Genomic DNA, 22,830 nt, shown 5'->3' with positions numbered 1-22,830 from the left:
TGTTGCTTACAGACTGCAGTAAAAATGTCATCTCGCATATGAAGAGATGTATACCTTGCTAAAATCCACCTAGTGTACTCAGGCACCAAGATTTAGGCAAGAGTCTGAGCACTTCTTTGTGTTACTGTACAATATTCTCTTTCCTATGTGTAAGGTTTCTACTAGCTGTTTGTTAATAGAACACAGCTGAAGCAAATTCATTTTTAAGCATTATGCTAACAGTGGACTCCTTAAATAAATAGATTGAACTGCATGGTAGCAATGGGCCCTGGTTCTTGCAGTGTGATGTCAGAAATATGAGGAAATTCATCAATGGAAAACCAAATGTACAACACTATGTGCTGAGTTAGATCCCTGCCTATTATTGATCTTACATATTAATCCTATATTATGTTATCCCCTTGGGTTGTGTTGACTGCACTCTCATGTTTTCTCTGTCACCACAACTCGGCATTTGAGAAAATGTTGTGCCTCCAAAAGAACCTATGGAATTTGTACAGTTAAGCGTTTATCGTGCCGTGTTTTTTCCACCCCTCTTATTATGTGTGATTAGATCACGTTGTCCCTTTCTAACCTTAAAGCTTCAGTAATTAAATTTCAGACTTGGCAGACACAAAATGTAAAATCTTTCATAAAGATCCATCTCACATGACAGTTGCCAAAATTAATCCCTAGGGAACAGCATCTGGGAGAAAGGTGCAATGAACTTTCCCTGGAGTACTCTCTCAAACTCTTGACGGGCATCCTGGAGACAGCCTATACTAATTGTGCTGTGTTGGGACTTTACATGTTTGTGTGTGCCTGGTTGCTTTTGTAACCCTTGTGAACTGCATGAATTTCAACAGCAGCCTCATGCGATTCCCAATTATTTGTTACTCTAGTAACAAGTTCACATGCAAAGGTGTGTTATTCTCCCTTAGCTGGACTCCTTACGCTCTTTCCCTGTAAGTTATTTTCCTAGTTTTTTCTCAGTTAAATTTTTTGTTTCCTACTTCACAGAGTTTTTTCTGTGTGTTAAAAGGAAGTTAAGGCCAAAACCATATTCTGGAGCACAGAAGCCAGTTTCAATGGATGTGCTTATTTTTGACTCTGAAGCCTTCTTAAGCAAATGTGACTAATGCACTTCTTTCTTTTGCTCCTTTAAGCAAAGCAAATCAGCTGTGAGATTGAAGGAGGACATGAAAAAGATAGCTGCATTTCCACTGAACAAGCAGAAGGACACAACTTGTCCCAAGGTGTTTGGAGTGAGTCTTCTGGAGCTCCAGCAGCAGGGACTGAGCAAGAATGGCATCCCAATAGTTGTGTGGAATATAGTTGAGTACCTCACTCAGCATGGTAGGCCTAATGGAATCACTTTTACTTAGTAGCACTCTATATAAGACTCTTCAAAGGGAGGAATACATCTTCTTTTGTGGTGCAGGGGCTAAGTAAGGTTGTGGCAGTAACCGCAGGCAAATAATATTACTAGATGTGGTTTGCTTTCTTTTTTTTTCTGCCTTGATGCTGAACTTACTTTTTAATAGGGTGTTTATAAAGGTAAACTACAGTGTTATGAAGCAGCACACTCTCATAACAAGATGTTCAGTCTATAAATGGAATAAATTTGTGAATGTTTGTGTCATTTTCTAGTTACAAAACATTTGTCTTTCTGAGAATGAGAAGATGTAAGTATATATATAGAGATATATATGCGCGCACGCACCCCATCAGATAACATCACTGAATACATGTTCTTACAAGTTTTCAGATAGATTCCAGTTATTATTAATCCCCTCAGGGAAGTAGGCAGCCAATACTTACCTTACGCTTAGTGCTGCAGCAATGAGAATCGTTGTTGAGATGCGGAGTTTTCTGGTGCCCTCAAGATGGCAGTACAGAATGCCACATAAGAACACGTTTTGTTGTAAATACAGGAATGTAAGCTCTGTAAGCACCTTTATTAGTCAAGTCAAATACCTGAGTCCTTGCCCATTTTTTTTTCCCCTTTACTAAATCAGTTTGACATCTTGTCCAATAAAATGGATTGTTTCTCTGTACAAGCATTGCTGCATCAGTATTGATTTCTTGGATTGGAAGCGTTCTGTCAAACAGCTGTTATGATGTCTGTTCTGAACTGATAAAAACTGTATATATTTTCATCCTTTCAGTGTTATTCTTCTGAAGAAGAATAAGCAGGTTTATAGACACAGTATTAGAAAAGGCAGGATTTTTTGTGGTGAAGGTGTTCTAGAGAAAAATTAATGTACTGGACTCAGTTTTAAGCACTTTAGTGAAAGTTTTGAATCTCAGCGTATGCCTAGAAAGTGATGTTTAGTACTGTATGATTCATCTGGCTCCCTCCATGGAAACCTCCTTCTTTCTGTATCTCCTTTATTGGGTGAAGGAGTCTGGGGTAGAGCATCTGGCCTGAAGTGATTGATACCTTTTCTTTTTCACTGCGAAATACTGTGGGCTTTGTGCTGTCCAAAATACACATTTGCTCACTGAGATTTTCTGCTATTGTAAAGTTGCAGTGCTCATTATGGAGTTACTGCTGCAGTCAGCACATATTCAGATGGTTTTGCTTCGTGATGGTCACAGGTAAAAGGTCAGGAGTAGTCATGTATGAATTTGGCAGAGGCCGCTCAAGGTAATGGGGTGCTTTCAAAAGTGAAACAACAGAACTGTTTTGTGAAATCTGGACCCTTTTCTGTTGAAATATATGAATGCAAAATGCAGCTATCTCTATTGATTTCTGCATGGTGTGACATTACAGCAATACCACTGAATTCTGTGATCTCTCAAAAAGTATCCCAGGCCTCAAGATCTGGTCATTAGTATTTGTTAATTATCATAGTCCAACTACTTGTCTAGAGTGGGTAAGGGCTTTCTGGGGTGAAAACATGACTTTTTTAAACTGTGTTGTGTTAATTGCCCTCCTTTGTATTACTACAAGTCTATTATTCACACTAGAATATCTGTTTCATCATATCACTGTGATGTCTTAGTTCAGATTAGTCTCGTATGCAATATATAATTACAGGTATGACACAGGAAGGCCTCTTCAGGGTAAATGGCAGCATGAAAATGGTAGAACAGTTGCGTCTGCAATATGAGCGTGGAGAAGAGGTGGAACTGGTTAAAGATGGTGATGTGTACTCAGCAGCCAGTCTGTTGAAATTATTTTTGAGAGAGTTGCCAGATGGGATTATCACCTCTGCCTTACATCCCAGGTTCATTCAGCTTTACCAGGGTAAGTGACAAGTGAAATCTCCATCCTTCAATGTGCTTTCTTTTGGATAATTGGTTATGCAGTGAGCAATACTCTCTGTTTGTTAGTTTATCTACTTAGTTCTGTGTTTCCTTTGACTTTAGCTCTCACCTGCTCCAAGAGCGCTCACTGATGTGCAGTTCTCTTACAAGAGCGTTGTGTTTGGTAATGTCTGGACTATTAATGATTTTCTAATCCAGTTATATCTGCAGAATATGAACCAAAATGATTAGCTGGTTTCTTTGAGCAAGCTTGTAGGCAATAGCTGCAGTCTGTTTAAGACACAGGTTTGCTTCTGGTTTGCTAGGGTGATTTCTGTCAATTTCATTCTAATGAGCTCTGAAAAGTTACAACTTCATCTGCTCCTCCAACTGAATATCCATTATGCTTGAAACATACATTGTCTGAGTTTCTGCTTCTCACTAAGTAATGCTGTTGCCCATAAAAAAAATCAGCTAGTTTGCAAGTAACAGCAAACTTTACTCTTTACTCATTCCCCATTATAGCACACAACCTGGAAGACTTGTTTTTCCTTTGTCCACCCTACCCCTCCCCTTCAAGTGGTGCATCAACCATAAGAAAGAACATCACTTCTGCTTTGGAAAGTTGAAACATGCACAACTATCTATCAAATGATTTCTCTGTATAATTCACCTGCATCAGACAGTCTGTAGTGGTGTTATGTGGAATAGGTGGTGGTTTGCCCTGTTCCTTGACAGTGTGGATCAGTGACAGTTCTTTTCTCTTGCTGCAGGCAGTCGATGATGCTTCTTGCTGTCTTCCTAAGAAGCTGCAAAGTGAGTGGATAGATGTTACTAAAGATGTGCATTGTACAGTAAAACAGGCAAATGTGATGCGTGATTCAGAGGAGGACTGTGTGCTCTGACATGCACCTCTAGTGGAAGATGGTGCAAAGTTCTCACACTATGGTCCTGAGGCCTCCCTTCTGCTTTTCTTGCCTGCAGTGATGAAGCTTAGCTATTGCCTGGAAGAGGGAGAACTCAGCCATGTAGTTTTTGGTGTTTTTTCCTGTTTGGGGCTGTACAGACTGTTGAGGTACTCTGGAGAAGAGCTCTGTGCCTTCCCCTCAGTGAAGGCATTTTAATTGTAATCAGGTTGCATGTAGGCTGTGTAAAATACCTTCCTCATTTAGTGAGGTTGTCTGGGGGCCAGTGATAGGGTTCAGGAAGTCTTGTGTGGAAGGTAGAGATGTTTTAGAAAGCCCTTTTTTACTGGTCATTGCTGTGCTTTGGGTTCTTTTAGATTTCACCAGGTCTGACTTGTGAGCTGTATTTAATTATGTTCTTTCTCATAAATCACTCTTTAAGTGGAAATTTTGTTTGTTGCACCTTTGTTTTTCTACATCCCTGTTCCCACAAATTGTACCAGGAACTACTGATGTTCTTTGCGAACAGTGCTGTTTGTGGTAAGTTTTATTCATTCCTGCTTCCCACAGGACATGCAAAATCTCCCCAGTACTTTCTATGGAAATGAGAGAGATATATTCTCACTTAGCAGATTTGCCCACAAAGTTTTCTTCTTTCAAATATAGTTGCTGGTGTAAATTATGAAGCCAGTTCTGCAAAAGTCAGCCTGACTGTGATATGTCTTCATAGCTAAGTTTGCCTGTACTGCACATCAAGCTCCAGTTACAATTCTGTTATAATTTTGGTTAGGAAAAAAAATATTATTTTTAAAATGCCATATTGACTGATATGGCAATGGGAAGGCTTTTGTAAAGTTTGAAGAAAACTGAGGGGGTTTTCATGCCCTAGAAAATACAGCATAAATGAGTTGCTATGGAAGGCACTGATGACTTTTGTCAGGTTCAGTTTAGCTTAAGGGGTAGTTGGGCCTTTGCTTACAGTTAAATGACCAACCAGCTGTGCATGATTGGAGGAGTAATCTGTTCACTTATCAAAGTATGCACAAGGATATTTGTTGCAAAATGGTACCAAGGAAGTGCATGCCTCAGTATTCTTTTTGTAAGCTATTATGTAGGTCAAGCTGTTTCTGAGCTAACTAGTTGTTAAAAAATAACTTTGAATCTGGAGCCACTTTGCTGCATGTCGACAGCAAAGGCAATTGTGTGGTTTGCTACAACCGCTGTATTCCCTCCTGTTGAAGCTTTGCATTGGAAATATTTTTTTAGGATTATGTTAGGGTTACATTGGAATATTTTCAGTGACTGATATCAGCATTTTTTTTAAGCCAGCTGAGATCTTGGCCTGAAAACAGCACACAATTACTTCAATTCCTATAAAAATTTTTAGGGAGCGATTTATCTAGTTAAAAATAGCTGAACTAAAAATTAAAAATTATACCCATATCTGTAACCCTTTTAAATTCTGATTATAATCTTTGTTACCAAACCAAAGAGTAAATCATAGATTCATAGAATGGTTTGGGTTAGAAGGGACCTTTAAGATCACATGGTTCCAGCCCCCCCTTCCACTAGACCAGGTTGCGCAAAGCCCCGTCCAACCTGCCCTTGAACACAGCCAGGGATGTGGCTGCCACAAGGTCTCTGGCCAACCTATTCCACCCTCATAGTGAAGAATTTTTCCCTAATGTCTAATCTAAATCTCCCCTCTGTCAGCTTAAAGCCATTCCCCCTTGTCCTGTCACTGCATGCCTTGTAAATCTGCCCTTTTATGAAAAAGAGAGAACCTCACCCACTCGTAGTTTGAGAAGTCCACGTAGATGGTTTGGCATTCTGTCTGCAGCCTGTGCAATGTTGTGTGAAATGGAGCTCTGCATGCTGCCCCCAAATCCTGATGCATGCCTGTTTATAAAAATATTCAGCGTAACACCAAGGCTACGCAGCTCCAGGAAACATCACATAGTGTATCCTAAAGGCTGTTTGGCATGTCCTGATGTTCTCTTTCTGCCCTTGGAGAAGGACAGTGGCAATGGGAGCAGAGAAGAACCTCCCTCTCTAAATGATGATGATGGGAGATATGTGTGGCAAGTACAGGCCAGGGACACACTGATAGTGATCTTTGTGTTGGCTGGTCTCCTCAGGGCACCAGACAAATATGAAGGCTGCTCCTTGCAGGGAGTCCTGGGGTAAAAAAATGTCCATTACAGTCTCTTTTGTGACTTTGCAGGCTTCACTGCAAAGCAGAGCTGTGCATGCCTGTGCAAAATGAGCTGTGCTTGCAGAGTGGTGAAAGTTTCTTTTGGAGACCTCAGCAGGGAGAAATCAGCAGCTCCCATACAGCAGTGCCTCCTTGATCTTGTTTACTGCTTCTGGCTTTTCATTCCTTATCTTTTATAGCGTGATCACTGGCTCTTAAGACACTTGTACATGCTAGGGAACTTTATGTACAGCTCTTACTCCCCTTCACAGGTCACTTGCTTTCAGCAAGACAAGTTCCTATTGTACTTTTCCTTTTTAGCATACAGAAAGCTTTCACATTAAGTGAATTTCCTTTTTTGTTGTTGTTGCATTCCCTCCTCCAGCGGGGGTACAGTGAAATGTGGGCTTATGTCTTCCTTTGGTATTCAGTCTAATTAACTCAAGTGCAATTTGATCTCTCATGCTTCTTGACTTGTTTCATCCTAGAGAATTTATATATTTCAGTGGGCAGCAGCTAATGCAAGTTCTATCTCACATACCTCCTCTTGCTCACAACCTGCCATGGCTGGCAAGGTTTTGCGTGGTGCCTGTGAACAGCCCTGCTAGTTCCAGAGAGAGAGATAGGAGGTGGTGGAAGGGAAAGAGCAGCTCCCTTCTGGATCAGAAGGTCAGTTTAGAGAACGCTTAGCAGCCAGCAGCTGTTGAGTTGCATGAACAAGCAGAACCAAAAATACAGATTGTGCTAGAGGATTTTAGAGGTCAAATTTCAACCTGAACAGTGACTGTGAAAATGAATAAATGAGTGTGAAAGGGAATAGATGAGAGCTGACCTTTAACCATGCTAACTGCAACAGTGCAGCGAATCAGATTCACAAGATGTCTATGGTTCTCCAGGCTCCTGTGGCATGAATTTAACATTTTCCTTTGGATTTTGCCCTTTTGGTGTTGCAAGGCCTAGTTCCAAACCAGAGAAATAGCTTCTGTTTTCCACATGCAGAAGGTGTTTGTTAAGCAGTAAGATCTCTTGGAACTGGATTTCTTAAGCAGATGATGACACTTAGCAGAGCTACAAAAGACGTGAGAGTGCTCTGCTGCCAATATGTTGGAGTGAAGCATAAATACAGCTCTGCAAAGTGCGCAGAGTGAGGGGCGCAAGTTGGATTGTGATGACAGCCTCTTTATGATGAGGACTTCCAGCATTTCTGCTACTGATGGCAACAAGACATGATTTTTATGGGTTTTTTTTCCTCTGTGGTAGGATTGTGTCTGAAGCAGATTGCTTTGTGGCAGAGAGAAACTGGAGTCCCACTTCCTCTAGATTGTGGGGGTGGAAAGAAATGCTTTAATTCCTCCAATAGCCATGTGAGTGCAGTGGCACTGCAATGTACAACCTGCTGCCTATGTACCAAAGATTAACTTCCTAGGGCACACTGATAGCTACAGACAGATGCAAGCTTCTCTGTCTGCCCTCAAAGCTAGTAGTATGTAAGACAGCTGAAAGCTATGCAAAGTAAAAAAGTGGTAGCATGACACTGAGCCTTAGCCATTCTTCCTCACCTCACAGCAGGGATAATCAGCTAGGGCATGGCACTGTTTCAGTGCTTCCAGGCTGGAGGTGTTTGGGGTCAGACCATCTGAGACATGAGCAAAGTAACGACTTATGTGCAGGCATCCATGCCTTTAGTGATGTTCAGGCAGCATGCTCTGCAGGGGGAAGGAGTAGCATGAAGAGGGGTGAGTTGAGGAATTAGAAGGTGTCCATAGCATGTAAGAGAAACTCAGTACATTCAGAAACAGGATGAGCCACTGGAAAATATGTTGCTCTTGTTGTGATCTGTGGTTGTATACTGAAATTAAATGAGTCTGAAAACACCCTTGCAAATGTGTCTGCGCCTCCTACACTGTTGAGGCTCCTGTTTCTACTTAATTAACATTTTAGAGAAGCTGCTTGTCCTTTTCAGTTGTCTCTTTGACTTGTCCCTCAATAGTGACTCCCTACTTGAGCTCTGAAGTGCCACACTGCCCTTGCTGGCTTCCTTTGCCCTCTGCCTGTGTCATACTGTGTTCTCTGTTCTCTGTCTGCTGGGCCTAGATGTGGCCTGAGGCTGCTGGTTTTGTTTCCTTCCTCAGCACGGAAACCACCATCTTATTCCTGGTGTCAGGCCCTTGCTGGCTGTTCATCTAGTTAGGCTTCTCTTTCAGACCACTGCTGGGATGCTGTCTGTTTTACATGGCTTCTGGCAGGTCCACAAAATAAAGAAGAGGATGCCTTTGACTCCGCCTTGAGAGCACCTTCCCCCTCCCCTTCATTTTTCTTTTACTCCTTTCTCCTTTGTCTTTGCTGTATTGGTCAAAATAGTCAAAGGAGCTTCATGTGCTGTGCTTGAAAAGTCATGAGTGTGTTGGTAGCTGGGCCTATCTGGAAATCTGGCTTGAATACATGCTCCTGAACTGCCTTTGAAAATCTGGCACTCTGCTGTTTCCATTATTGACAAGCTTGTTTGTCTCATGTCAGGATGCTGCAGAGACTGAGGCATATGCTTAGTTTCATGCCACCTTCTTTAATCTGACTGAATAAGAAAGACTGCAGTTGGTAGTCTTGACTTCCATGGGACAGCTTGTACTTCAGAAAATTAGGCATGTACATAAGCTTAGGGCTTTGGTATGCTTGACACTTGAGTGCGTGGTAGCGTAAACAGCTCTGGTGCTCTGATGCTTCTCTGATGATCGGTACCAGCTGAGTAACCCTTAGTGACTGACTCTAAAGTAAATTGAAAAGTTGTATAGCAGGTGGACAAAAGGAGTTGGTTATTGTGACTCAAGACTATTTTTGCTCTCTAATAGATTGAAAAGCTGGTTGGTTTAAAGTAATGTAGCAGAGGTACACTTGTCCTGAGAAATGTACAAAGCGCATGGAATATATGTGCGCATGTCACTCTTAAATTCACCACAAGGTGTAATAATAATTTTAAAATAAAGCCAAAATCCATGAAATGTCAGCAGCAGAAGAATTTACAAATTAGTTTTTGTTTTTTCATTGTACTGGGAGAAAAGCTTCAGTTCCTTCCCTTGCTTTTTCATCGGAAAAGGAAGAGAGAGAGGAAAGACAGATTTTTGTTTCTCCCATTTCACAAGGACAAGGAATTTTATGGTTCAGTAAGTAGGGTTTGCTGCCTTATGTTGCTCAGTGTCTCTGTGTCCTTCAATTAGAGTAATTTCTCAAGATCTTATAATCTGATATTAGTCTCTGTTCTTGAAAGTACAGAAATCAACAAAGGTTTGGCTGTGCCCAGTGATAAGTATCTCTGATGTTGATCTGCACCACATAATATATCATGGTTAATGAACAGGGACATCCTACTGAATACAGCTGACGCCATGAGGCAAATAGCTTTGTGTGTTGCCAGAGTGCAAACCTGTGTTCAGAATGTTTTATGGCAGTTATTAGCAACTTTCTAGTTTGGAAGGGTTGGAAAATCCTTCAATAAATGGAAAAGTACCTGTCAATCTAAAGCCACAGTGGGAGACTCAGAGAAGCAATTAGTTCTCAAGGGCACTCCTTAATTAGGTGGTGGGGTGATGGTGGTGGAAGAGGTGCATTTTTCCTGAGAGATGGCGTTAGCTTTCCTATCAGAACTGCAAGAAATGTATAGTAGAAAACACTATGTGCCAGTTGTTTTGTTATCTAATGGGAACTGTGTTAGAAGGTGAATTTTAATGTTCTGCCTATGTGGAAATTAGTTGTGGTTTTTTACTTTAAACTTCATGAAAAGATAATTAGTAATCAAGTCAGAGACTGTACAGTCCACTTTGATCAGTGCAAGCACAAATCCAATTAAGGTCGGTATTGTTATTCCTTTTAATACAGCCTTCAGAAGCATTCTGCTGAAATAAAAACAATATATCAGATTTCTTACTGTTACAAAGCTGATTCATAGTAGCAAAGTCATGACTGGTTTTATTCTGTATAGCTCTAATTTTTTTCTTTAATAAATTCTTGTGATAAATAAGCAAATCATCTGCTTCATGCATATTCAATATTTGGGTTTTCTAAAGGCGCTAGTTTCTTAGCTGTAGATGAAAAGGTTATAATCGGTTGAAATGTTTGGTCCCATAATTTGACTGACATATTAAACTGTGGGCTGCTATCATGAAAGGATTAATTCAAGTCTGTGGCACCAAAACAGATACATAAAAATGAATTCTCCAAGTGTATTAAATTTAAAAAGGCTTCTCTCACCATGCATTCATGGTGGACATCATGTAAGGCAGGAAAACTAAGCTTGGAAGCAATGAAATCCTGCAAGTTCAACTGTATGAGGTGGTAAGCACGTACATACAAAACTCAATTGTTTCCCAAACTATGTACCACAAAAAAGTCTGATTGTAAAACAGAAATCTTCCTGTCCCTCCTCCCCCCCCCCCCCAAAATTCTAGGGAAATGTAAAATGTTCTTTGCTCTTGCAACACAAGGTATGGAGTGTTTTCTTGTCAGTCTTCTCTGCATGCTGGTAGCAGGGTGTACAGCATAGGCAGCAAATTCTTCAGGTGCTGCTTGGTTTATTACATCTTCTTAACTAAAAATAAGGCTTGAAGACTGAGCGAGGTTTGGTTTTGAATGAATCCTGGGTGAATCTCCTTGCCAAGAATGGTAACATCCTCTGAATGAAAAAATACCTTGTTACCCTAAGCGTGGGGAGGAGTTCTATGAGATCATACAGCATAACAAGGCTACTGTAATATTAGGCCATGTTTTGGGTCATTCTGGAGTGTAACACTGCCCTGAACAACTTTTTTTCTAGAGGTAACATTCAGAAGAAGCTTGGAAACAGGAGATTTGGTACAATGGGAGTTCAAGCAGATATAAGTAGTACTGAGTGGGAATAAACGTGTTTTAAAGCTGTTAGCTTTGACCACTGCTGATGCTGCTGGAGAAAATAGATACAGTGTAAAGGTGAGCATGAAGCAGTCTCAGTGGGGGCCAGAGTGAGCTTCAGGACGAAGCTGCAGGTTCCCTGATGAAAATTGAGGGTTCTGGAGGATTCTGTGTCTCTGAACAGAAGTAAGATTAAATTTAGATCCCTCTGGTTGCTCACCCATGTAAATTGGCAGCAATGTAGAAGCCGTATACATGTTTTTTTCTCTTCTTGTTTTTCCTAGATGCTAGAAATGACATGCAGAAGGAACGTAACTTGAAAGAGCTCCTTAAGGAACTGCCTGATGCTCATTACTGCCTGTTGAAGTATCTGTGCCAGTTCCTGATAAAGGTTGCTGAACATCACGTAGAGAACAGGATGAACCTTTGCAATCTTGCCACTGTATTTGGACCAAACTGCTTTCAGTAAGTAACTTTTCCCCATATGTTAACAGAGAGTGTAATGGACCAGATGGCCAGAAATGTAGCTCAGAAGTCTAATTGTCAGAGCGATCAAACTAAGGCAATGACTTGGGCTTTGTGGTAAATTTTAGTGCTAAAGCTATTATTTGAGCTGAATGTGAGCTTTGAGTTGCTCTCCAGTCTCCTCTTGCTATTTTGCTAAATGGTCAGTTTTCTATTGCTGTGGGAGTATAATAATGAAAGACCTTCAGACTGTGTAAGCGCAAGGAGACTTCTGATCATACAGCTTTCTTCCTTTGCCATCAGAGAATATGGATGCTTCTCTGCAGAAGGCTTTGAGAAAGGATAAGTGGGGGAAAAGGACTTGTATGCAACACCCAAGTGCTGTCTAATTTCTAAAGATGGATACTGCACACTCAGCAGATTTAACATTGTGATCTGGTGCCTATCCTCAAGATGCCAAATTTTATGGGCTCTTTATCCTTCTAGTATATTCAGAAACAGCTTTGGAGGTTAGGGGGTTCCACTGGTCTCTTGAGACTTCTTTGTGGACTTGCTGATTTTTCTAGTTTCTTTCATTGGGCCCAATTCCTTGGTGCTTGTGGTGAAGATGTTGTACAAGCTAATGGAGCTTGCAGCATTAGCAAGAACAGTTACTTCCAGGTGCAAGAACACACTTGAGTAAGACTGGTTCTGTTGAGTCACTGCTGTGATGCAGTGCATTGTTAGCATCTTCACCCTAGTCTTGTCTGCAAGACACACGCTGACTGGCATCCAAAATCTAAGACATGGGAGACATGTAGGGAGTTTTGTTCAGTCATTAGTAATATCAGCAAAAAGAGACAAGTGCCTTGCAGCAAATGTCAGATTTGTACTGATCTTTGTATAATGCCTAATGAAACTTAGACTAGATTAATTGCCTAATGAGATTATCTCCCTAGGCTTCCTCTGTAGACAGTGGAAAGAAGTAGGCTTCTTTAAAGAGAGAAAACAAATTAAGTTCCTTGTAATGCATTCAGCCAGTTCCACATACCTAGGCCAGATACTGTCTGCTCTTTCTTTAAAGGAGCATATCTTTTTTGACTGATTAAGGAGAGAATATGCGGATGAGACACTTAAACCAAAGCTTGTCCTTGTGACTACACTGCTGCCTCAGTTTCAGATGTTGCTTATGGGTGATGAAGGTGGATATGTCAGGATTAAGCCATTTGCTGTGTTAGTGCGAAAAGATTAAAAAAAAAAAAGTTTTGAAAATAATTGTCTTCCTCTCCAAAAGAAAGAAAACTCAAAAGACAGTAATATGTGCAGGAGCATGTGAATGTGAGAGTTATTGGAAGCACAATGCTGCAAATTTCTGACAAGGAAAAGTAAATGCATTTTTACAGATTACATTTGTATGGGCAGTTTAGGAATTTCTGCCTAAATGTATTAGTAGAGTTAAGAACAAACAAAATAAGTGAGGAAAAATCTGAGTCCAATGGTTAAGTTTCTCTGACTGAAACTCCCAAGTGGCTGTTAGATTATTTTTAGGTTACTGATCGCTTTGTTCAGGAAAGTTAAAAAATTAGGTTTGTATACTTTCTGATATAGGGTGCAGAGAGTTGCAGTTTGGAATTGCAATTGTAATTCCTAAGATGAAATAAAGCATATTTCTTAAAAGCTGCATACTTGTTGCCTCAATTGATCTTTGCACCTAAGATGGCATAGAAAAGATGTAACAGTTTTTATAAGGTACAGAGCCTGTGTGCAGAGGAGCAGAATTGCATCATTCCATTGCAGAAGACTGAGAAAGGCAGAGTTTACTGAAGGTGAAAACACAAGGTCTCTTGTGGCTGTATATGAGTGCAGCCAGCCCTGCAGTTGTGACACAACATCAAAATAGATGCTCAGGTAGCAAAAGAGGCAGTGAAAGCAAGGCTTGACACTTAACAAATGGCTAATGCATTTTTTAGAAGACCCAAATATATTACAGTTACAGATTTAGAACTTTATTTGAACTTGTTTTCAGTTTCATCATCTGGTAATTCAGCTGTATGTTTCATCAGATCTTAATCTTTTTCATGATAGCTCAGGGTTCTGGTCCAGACACAAATATTGTAAGCAACAGTTCAGATACCTGTTTCTCCTGTGTTAGTGGATGCAGTCTTAAATTGCTGGAGCTGTGACCATCTGTATCAACAGAGATTTGGGAGAAGGAGGAAAGAACCTGCAGCAGTAAACTTTAAGCATTGGGCTTAACTAGCTGGTTGGCCAAGCAGTTAGAGAGATCCTGAGAATACCATTCAGAGCTCCAAAGTAAGGCTGCCTGAAGCCTGTTTGGCAGGGGCTGTCTTTCTACTGGCTACAGGCAGCCCCTAGAGAGACTAGCATCAGAGATTAAATATCAGCAGATGGTTGAAGTGAACACGGCTCTTGCTTTTCATTGTTTGTTCGGAGCAGTGTATGGGGTGTTTCTCTGGGACAAGGAAAGAATGCTTATCATCCAGCTTGTCAGCAGCTACACTGCTGAAGGAGGAAGATCTGAGATTTTTTTTCTGTTGGAAATTCACATTCATGTCTATAATGGGTGTCAGAGTCTGGGTAGTTAATGCACAGTGTCAGAGAAGATAAAGCACATCAACTTATAGTGAAGGATTACTTTTTACAAGATAGTTTCAGTGACATTTTAACTATTTAAATATATTATCTCCTATTTCATAACTGAAGCTGTTTAACAGTTGAATAAATCTCACTGTTGGACCACTTTCCAGACATTTAGATGTAATTTTAATTCTCTTCATCTCATTCTATTTTTCTGCATCATGTTCTTTGTAGTTTTATCTCATCTCCTAAACTTTCGACCCTTGTTGGTTTTATCTACTACTTCCCCTACTTCCTTGCTTGCTGTTTGACAAACTGCATGGATGCTTTTCTAATGAAAGGTTATCTTGTGCTTTGTGTATTTCTAACAAATAGAAAGGGGAGGAAAAGGCCATTTTCACTTTTGTAATGAAGTGTGATGTAAGATATAGGAAAATGTAAAGGGCAAGGTCAAACAGTTCAAAAAAGGAAAATATGATGGTTTGAGATTTAGTGCACTGTTTTCTTCCAACTTGGATTGTTCATATTTATTGTGGTGAAAGCCAAAGGTCAAGTATACAGAGAAATACAGCCCTTGAGGAACAATGAGAATGAAGGTATGGGAACATATATAGTTGCCTTTTCTATCACTGAGCTAATCTGTGCAGGGTATTAACAGTTGCAGTGTGATTACCCTTGAAAGAAGTTACTGTCTACTGACCTGAATTTCAGCTCTTGTAGAGAGCAATTACGGCCTGCTGAGCGTCTCCACTCAGCTCTTCCAGCTTGTGCTGAGTAGGAAAGAGAGGACCAGGTGGGTTTTCTCTGCTCCTCCCTGCTCTCTTGGAGATGGATATTCAGGGAGGCTGCTGCACTTGTTCTGTCCTTTGGTTGGAATGGTAAGATACATGAGGTTTACTAGTTACTGAGTAAGCCAAGGATCCATTTTCACTCCTTCTTGAAGCTCTCTTTGAAAGAATGATCTGTGTGTATGGTTACCATCAGTCAAGCCCTCAGTAAATTGACTTTCTTTCTATAAGAGATGAGGCATGTTTTGAGGAATTGCTCCATCCCCCCCAAAGTGTCTGACAGATGCAGTTGAAATGCTAGAGTCAGATGCAGTTATTTCTGTGTGATGACTGTGTAAGAGAAGTTACCTGAAGGGTTGTACAAGAAAGCATTAGTTATGGAGAAAAGCTAGATCATCTTTGGGTATGGAGAAAAATGTGGATTGTGGGCAGCTGTAGGTATTTCAGAGATTCAAAAGGATTTCCAATGTGTTGCTGAATTTTTAGGAATTAAAATCTGATCTCAAGTTCTACATGAATGTCTTACGCTGGCTTACAGCAGCGTTGGAGCCTACACAGATTGGGTAGAAACTGAAGTGAAATTGAGGGGCTGAACCACAACTCCTCAGTGAATAATACTGGTGTTTGAAACATTATGTGAATGGACTTCTGTTTTCAGGCACTGCAGTCCTAATCCTGCGTCAGTCTTAAAAATAAAGGTGTGTCCGGCATCATAGTCAACATGAGTAATGAAAATCGTTCTAACATTTGTTACTGCAAATTGGAGCGTGCAACATAACCCTTTTTACAGGGTTTGTATAGATTTTAAATACTGGCATTTTCCAGCAGGGTAAAGGAGATGTTTTTTGTAAGAATTCAGTATGCTACACCCTGTGGTGCAAGATCAAAGCATCAAGCTTAGTATAAGGCCATAAATGTTCTCATCTGTAATAATGTTAAATACTCATGGTTCTTGCTTCCTCTTTGGGAATTGGATACGGGACTATATTGTCAAGCCTTTCTGTGGTATATTTTTATGTTTTCTTCTTCTTATGTTTCTTTTCTGTTGTGTACTCAGATTCATCATCTGAAGTCCATTACATGCCCTATTGTAAAATAAACAGAAAGTTGCTAAGGTTGCATTGCTCTCTTCATAAGTGGAAGTGCGTTCTGGCCTAATTCAGTCTCAAGTCTTACGTTCTAGTGAACGTCCACCCCTCAAAGTTTCAGTTGAGAAAGTTTCTCTGTTATGATTTGTCCCATGTCAGGTGTTACGATATTGCCTATTTAATCTCTTGAATGAAATAGTGATAATTTCAATAGGATAATCTGTGTGTGTTGGTTTTAGGGTGGGTTTTTTTGTTTGTTTCAGTTTTTGGTTGAAAAACTTGATGAAAGGAAGTTACTGCTCTGTGTTGAAAATGTTCTTTCTTCTGACCTGTACACCCAGAATTTAAGTGGAGGAGCAGTTTCACAAGAACTACCATCATAGAATCATAGAATATAGGCTATTGTTGGAATAGTAAGTTGGAAGGGGCCCGTGAGGGTCACTGAGTCCAACTGCTGTCTTCACACAGGGGTACCCTAAAACTTAAACCATGTATCTTAAGAACGTTGTCCAAATGCTTCATGAGAACCAACAGCCTTGGGGCCATGACCAGTTCCCTGGCGACCTTATTCCAGTGCTTGGCAACCCTCTTAGTGAAGAACATTTTCCTAATATGTGCAAAACAAAATGGTGCTTGAGCTCAACAATAGAGGAGGAATTTTTAAAAGCTCTGTTTAGGAATGTTTGGAGATGATAATGATGTACTTTGTGAGTAGGTGTTGGACTATGGACTGCCCTTTGTCCTGCTTTGTGTAGGTCGTACTTGGAAAGATGCCTACTGTCACCGCAGTTTTCTGAAAAAAAAAAATAAATAAATAAATTGAGCTTTTGCTGGAGCAGATTTTGCATATGATTGAGCCAGTCAGGGTGGCAGCATCACTTTAACTACTTTGGGTTATCTGCATTACTTGCATTATGCATCTACTGAAAGTAATGTAGACAAAGATGGAATTACCAAGTTGACTTGGACTCCTAAATTTGATGATGCGGAAAATAATCTGGACCAAATCTTAGAAGGCAGTTATATGCCTCTAGGCAGTTACATACCTCATGGGGTTCTCCAGTTCTTCAGAAGCTAAAACACTTCTGTAAAATCTCTGTAGTGATATATGTCCTTTCATTTGGTCCAAACTGGTGAGACATAAGTCTTTAAATGATGCAGAGCATGTAAATGAGTCACACATGCTGAGATGAACACCTGCATCAGGTTAGTGTTGCTGTATCTTTAGCTACCTGTTAGCCTCTGATCTTGCAGCAGAATCTGCAGATGTGAATATGAGCCTGTTTTCAGCTGTGCCAGTTTTTGGTCTGGTGTGTTATTACAAATCACTTTCATTGGCTGAAGTACAGGACCGAATTGTGGCCATGAGGTCACATCTCTTACAGTAACGCCTGTTTTAAGGGGCAGAGCAGACTGCCTGAAGTTGTACCCATCTAAGACTGCAGCAGCTCTGCTCTCAAAATCTTCGTTTGTGCTTGTTGAGGGACTTCTGGGTGTCCAAGGTATTAATGAAAATCTTTTGTGAGGGCTGGAGAAACAAAAAAACATGTAGTGTTCCCTGTCCTCTTAAGTCCCTTCATTTCTTTTGGGATTCCCTAGGAGAATGGTAAGGTGACTTTGTGGTGCTTCTCTACAAAAGGTACTTGTGCAAACAGCAGAAGTAGCAGTCAGAGAAGACAGAGCATATAACCCTCAATGGTTTGTAAATTAGCATGGTGGTGCTGTCATTCTATGCAAGCTGTCCTGAGAAGCTACTTAAGGAAATGGTAAGATGCATTCTTCATCTCAGACAGGGTGGGGTTGAACACTGTCGGGAATTCAGAATGAGACGGGCAGTTTCACATAGAAATCGCTGGTTCTCAGTTGTGACAGGGAGCTGTCAGCAGTTGTTGCCTGGGGAAATCAGTTCAGTGATCTCAGACCAGCTCATTACAGGTTTATGACTACATCCCAAGTCCTCCTGGCTCTCATTTCCACTAGAAGCAAGTTTCTCAGGTGTGGTGGTGGTGGAGCCTTGTAGTGATGCCTGTCTCATGTCAGATAGATAAAGTCATATTTGTATGTGTTACTGCACCACTCTCAAGAGTCTGGAGGTTTGCTGTCTCATAAGCCCACTCTGCATTTAGCCTGTTACAGCTTGTTTACAGAGACCCTGAGGTAAGTTCATTTAACTAATGTGTGAAATGTAAGGAGTTTTTCACAGTGAGTTAATCTGACCTCAGGTCACTTTAGTTCTGAGTAAGAGTTGTGACACAGACCTCTGATGTGGCTTTACGTGTTTGAGACCAGCTTTCTTGAGCATCCCCATGGAGGAAGCACATTCTTGGCTTAAAGCGGTCTAAAAGAACCTAAAAAACAAGCGAGCATGGAGATGCGGTGAGTGGGCCAGGGGGCCAGGCATTTTTGTGGGACGTCGAGCCAAAATGTGAAATACTGCTGGGTATCCTGTTCTGAAATGAAGGGCTAGCAACTTGATCTTAGTTCCAGGTAATGTTTTAACTTTGAGAACAGCTGCTTTCCCTGTGCTTTGTGCACGGATCGCTCTGCGAATCATTCTGGGAAGTGCAGGGTGTCCAAGGAATCTAAGGGGGAGACACTGGAGATGTGCTACTGTCACTGCCTATGCTATGTATCTGTTCATGACTTTGCAAGCTGCTGCAAAAACTTGGTGGAAGTTTTCCAGCTCATATCTCTAAGATGGACCTGAACACGTCAACATTTTTTCATCTAGAAATGACCACAGAAATTACAGGTTTATGCCTCCCTTCTAGAAAATGTGTTTCTGGTAGTGGAGCTGGTGGTGGTCTGGTGCTGTTTCTGATGCTGCTGTTTGAAGCAGTTCATACATGTGTGACTATAAGGCAATGAAGTCCCGCCACTGAGGATTTTGTAACTGAAGTAAGATGTGTGTCTAACTCTAAAAGCAATGCAGTTAATGATGCCTAATTTACATGCAAAATTTACATGCAAATTAGACATCAAGAAACCATGACTATGAACACAGTTTTACTGTAATGTTTTAACAAGGCCTTTACAAGAGAACATGAAAAATTTCCAAGGAGTAGGGTGTGGATCATGAAAGTGGTAGTGTGAGAGAATATGTTCTCATAGCACTGGCGTTTTCTGGTGAGTTGAAATGAAATCTGTTGATATCACAACTTCGCAGACTAAGGAAAGCTACAGTAAGATACTCTTTTTTTTTACACACATTTTTCAGAAAACTCTAGTCAGACTGGTGGATCATGCCATGTGGCAACAGATGGGTTTTAACTTGCATAAATATGCAGGGTAGTGTGTTCTCATAATCTAAACTACTTGCATATGCTGAGCTAAAGATTTATTACAAGGAAAAGGTCACCATGGATAGCTTAGAGAGTATAATAGTCCTTGTCATGCTGGAGGTGTAATAACAGTGATTAAAGGAAAAAGATAAATGAGAAACTTTGTAAAATATGCATGTTTAAGTGACAGAGAGGTGGCAATGGGTAAAGAATGTTACACTGTAATTAAAATTAAACAATTTGTGCTGCTCTGCTTGGTTACATTCAGAGAGGGGTGATAACAAAGACTAAAGCTATGAGCTTTAGCCTTGTGTTCTGCATATGCATCTTGCCACACACATACAGAATTGTTCCAAATAAGATGTTGGAGTTTTCACAGATTTGACTTAATAATGTTTAACTGACAAAGTGTTGCAGGAAGGGAGAGCAAGAAAACCATGGAACTGCGCAGAAATTAAATACTGTTTGTGCTTGGTGGCAACTTTCTAGGCTGGACTGTTCTTCAACCAGTAAAAGGTTTTTGGTATTGGCTGTTGCCAGTATGGAGGTGTTGGCTGCAGTTCCCAGCAGATGGGGTTTAGGTGAAGGTTCTGCTCCAAAACTCATTTCAGAAGTATCTGGAGTCTTTATTCTGGCTTGAACTTACATTTTCAGTCCATTTCCTAAGAACAAGGTTCATAGGAATGCCCGGCTTTCTGAAGTGGTACCCTGTTTTGGAGGAACACATCAGGAACACATCATTTAACATGGAAAGAGGGATTTCCCTAAATCAGGATGGTTGCATGGCCCTATTCTTTTATTCAGGCCAGTTACTATGTTTTAGTGAATATGTGACATTCTTTAAAGTGAATTTGCCCAAGTATACATACACATCCATCAGCAGAAGTTGTCCCCCAGGTTCTGCACTACTGAAATTGGTGAGCTGAGACTGACCCATTTTCAGTTGGCAATGTTCTGCAGTATAAAATAATTCAGTTCCTTTAAACTTCCAGTCCTGTAACTCTAGGATGTATTAAATGTTGAGATGACAGCAGTAAAAAATCTCTTCTGGAGTTCACAAAGATGTATTCTACTGCAGTGGGATCTTCTGCCTCTTGACATGTAGATGTACTGCAGAGAGTAAAATATGGAGAAGAATCAGTAGTGTGTAACCCCTACAAGATGACATTTTTTGATGGCTAATTTCTGGGATCATCTGCTTTCAGAGCCTTCTTGTTGAAGTGCACATCGGTCCCCAATAAGCTACAGCTACAGATTTACAATAGATAGTTACCTGTAAATTTTAATTTGCTGGTTGTAGTAAACAATGGTTTACTTTCAAGTTACATCCCTGTAAAATAGTTCAGATGGCATTTGTTTTAACTTTTGGGGGTTTGGGCTGATTTCAATTCTCATACAACCACTACTTGTCCTCAGCAAAAAAATTACTTGCAACTTCTTTTGTTTCTGTTTTTTCGCTCCTCTAATTCTTTCCTTTCCTTTAAATCTTTCCTGTGTTTTCTGTACCTCGTGATCTGCAGTTTCTGCTATCTTATAAGGTCCTTAGAAAATTCACATCCATGCAGCCACTTTGTGGATTATTGAGAGGAGGGTGTATCTGATGGAAATACTGTACAATGGGGAACACTGGACGATTGGAGAAGTATTTAAAATGATGAAGATTATTCAGTGATTTTATTTTTTTTCATTAAAATTGAATTTAAGTCAGCTTTAGGCCCCAAAGTCCAACAAAACGTGCAGAAAGCTTACATTCCAGAAGGTAATCATTAGATGCTTCAATAAGAATGTGTGCTCTGTTGTGAGTAATATGGATATTTTAGCACATGACAGAGTTGTGTGAAACACAGAAGGAAGGCAAGGAGTGTAGACTGGAATACAGCACTTCTTCCAAATCAATATCTTGCCTTTTCATTTGCATGTGCCTTTAAGGTTTGTGGCAAGCAGTTCGTGGCTGCCCAGGGGCCTGTTTCAAGCGACCAAGAAGTTGCTGTTTCTGCCACTATGTAGTTAGTTATTCTCCCACAAAATGAAGGTTATGAACCTCTTTTAGATGAGTCTTTCAGGCTATTCTGCAGAAAGCAGCCCCTGTCTCCATGTTTTAAAAAGCCCTGTGAGTTATGAGCCTACTTTCAAAAGAAATGGCAACTAAAAATTAGATTAAGAAATCTGATGTATACCATGGGGTCACCTGAAGCTGTAAAGTTCTTGCTTAAATTTCACTTTTAGTGTTCTGTTCAGCATGTGGGCTTTCTTAATTTTTTTAATTTGTCCTTCGTGTTACCTCTGAGATTATCAGAAACTACTTTTTGGAGAAATCTCACTCTTCCCATTAACAGTTCAGAGCATTTAAATGCCTTGTACTGTCTATGTTGCCGTCATGAAGACAGCTTTTAACAAAGTTGGTGGGAACTCATTTGGTGGTTGCCTCGGATCTCTGCTTAGATTCTGTGGAGTAGATGGTTTGAAAAGTTCATATTTAGTACTTAGTAAGAAAAACTGCAAACAAACGTGATAGTGGTTACCACCATAGACACAATCTGCCTTTCTGAGACGAAGTTTCCTGTGCCTGCTAGCAGCCTGTATCCACGGCTGAAAAGTTTAGAGACAATGTGTGCCAGAACTGTTGTATGTTGAGTGACTGTAACGCTCTGCTTTGTGTTCTGTCCAATTTTAGCGTGCCCTCTGGATTTGAAGGCATAAAAGAGCAGGAGATCTGCAACAAGATAATGACAAAAATGCTGGAAAATTACAATACCTTGTTTGAACTGGATGGCTTGAAGAAGGATGAAGAAAAGCCTGTATGTGAAGAGTTAGCAAGAATTATTTTGGTAAAAGTGAGTGTCTCCTTAATTTCATTTTCTTATAGCAAATCAATAATGCAGGTTTATTGAAGGCTTCAATTCAGAAACCTTATAGGTAAGTGGGAGGCAAAGACTGTTGTAATAATGTTCTGTGTTATTGGTTGTATCCAGCTCACAATTGATTCTGCTGATAGGCTGATTTTCATTACTAGTCTGGAAATTGATTCTGTTAAATATTTTTATTCTTTATTAGCTATTCCCTGCTACTTATGTATTTTATATATATATAAAATAAAAATATTTAATATTTAAGATAGTTCATATTATAAAATATTACATATATAAATATATAGATATTCTATTTATATTTTTATTATATATTTATATAGAATATATATATAATTTATTTGTGTATATATATAGGAAATATATTCACTAAAATTTACTGGGTTTAAATGAATAGGTAGAATAATTCTAGGAAGTACTTAAGTGTTCTGGCATGGTGATCAGTTATGGAGTACGTCAGTGATAATGAACTTTGGTATTTTAGGACTGTGTGAGATATGTAGCGTTTGCCACTGTAAAGCCTGCTTGTCTTGAGCATGTGCCTGAATTTAAAAAT

The 22,830-nt window shown here is 40.1% G+C and overlaps 1 protein-coding gene across 4 annotated transcripts in view; it reads left to right on the top strand.

Moving 5' to 3' along the window:
* Window positions 1-22,830, top strand: part of FAM13A (family with sequence similarity 13 member A) — a 134,363-nt gene that overhangs the window by 1,534 nt on the left and 109,999 nt on the right. For all 4 annotated transcript variants that reach the window (XM_061374618.1, XM_061374627.1, XM_061374636.1 and 1 more), the window contains exons 2-5: window positions 1,146-1,335; window positions 3,023-3,232; window positions 11,493-11,673; window positions 22,082-22,241. In XM_061374618.1, the coding sequence (XP_061230602.1) occupies window positions 1,146-1,335; window positions 3,023-3,232; window positions 11,493-11,673; window positions 22,082-22,241 (741 nt within the window). The remainder of the gene's footprint in view (window positions 1-1,145; window positions 1,336-3,022; window positions 3,233-11,492; window positions 11,674-22,081; window positions 22,242-22,830) is intronic.

Source organism: Neopsephotus bourkii, unplaced genomic scaffold (assembly GCF_033783945.1).
Source record: "Neopsephotus bourkii isolate Nb327-2 ecotype Australia unplaced genomic scaffold, CSIRO-AGI_Nbou_v1 NB_168, whole genome shotgun sequence".
Classification (NCBI taxonomy): Eukaryota; Metazoa; Chordata; class Aves; order Psittaciformes; family Psittacidae; genus Neopsephotus; species Neopsephotus bourkii.
Note: the sequence above shows the minus strand (reverse complement) of the source record. Positions and strands in the feature narration are given on the sequence as shown.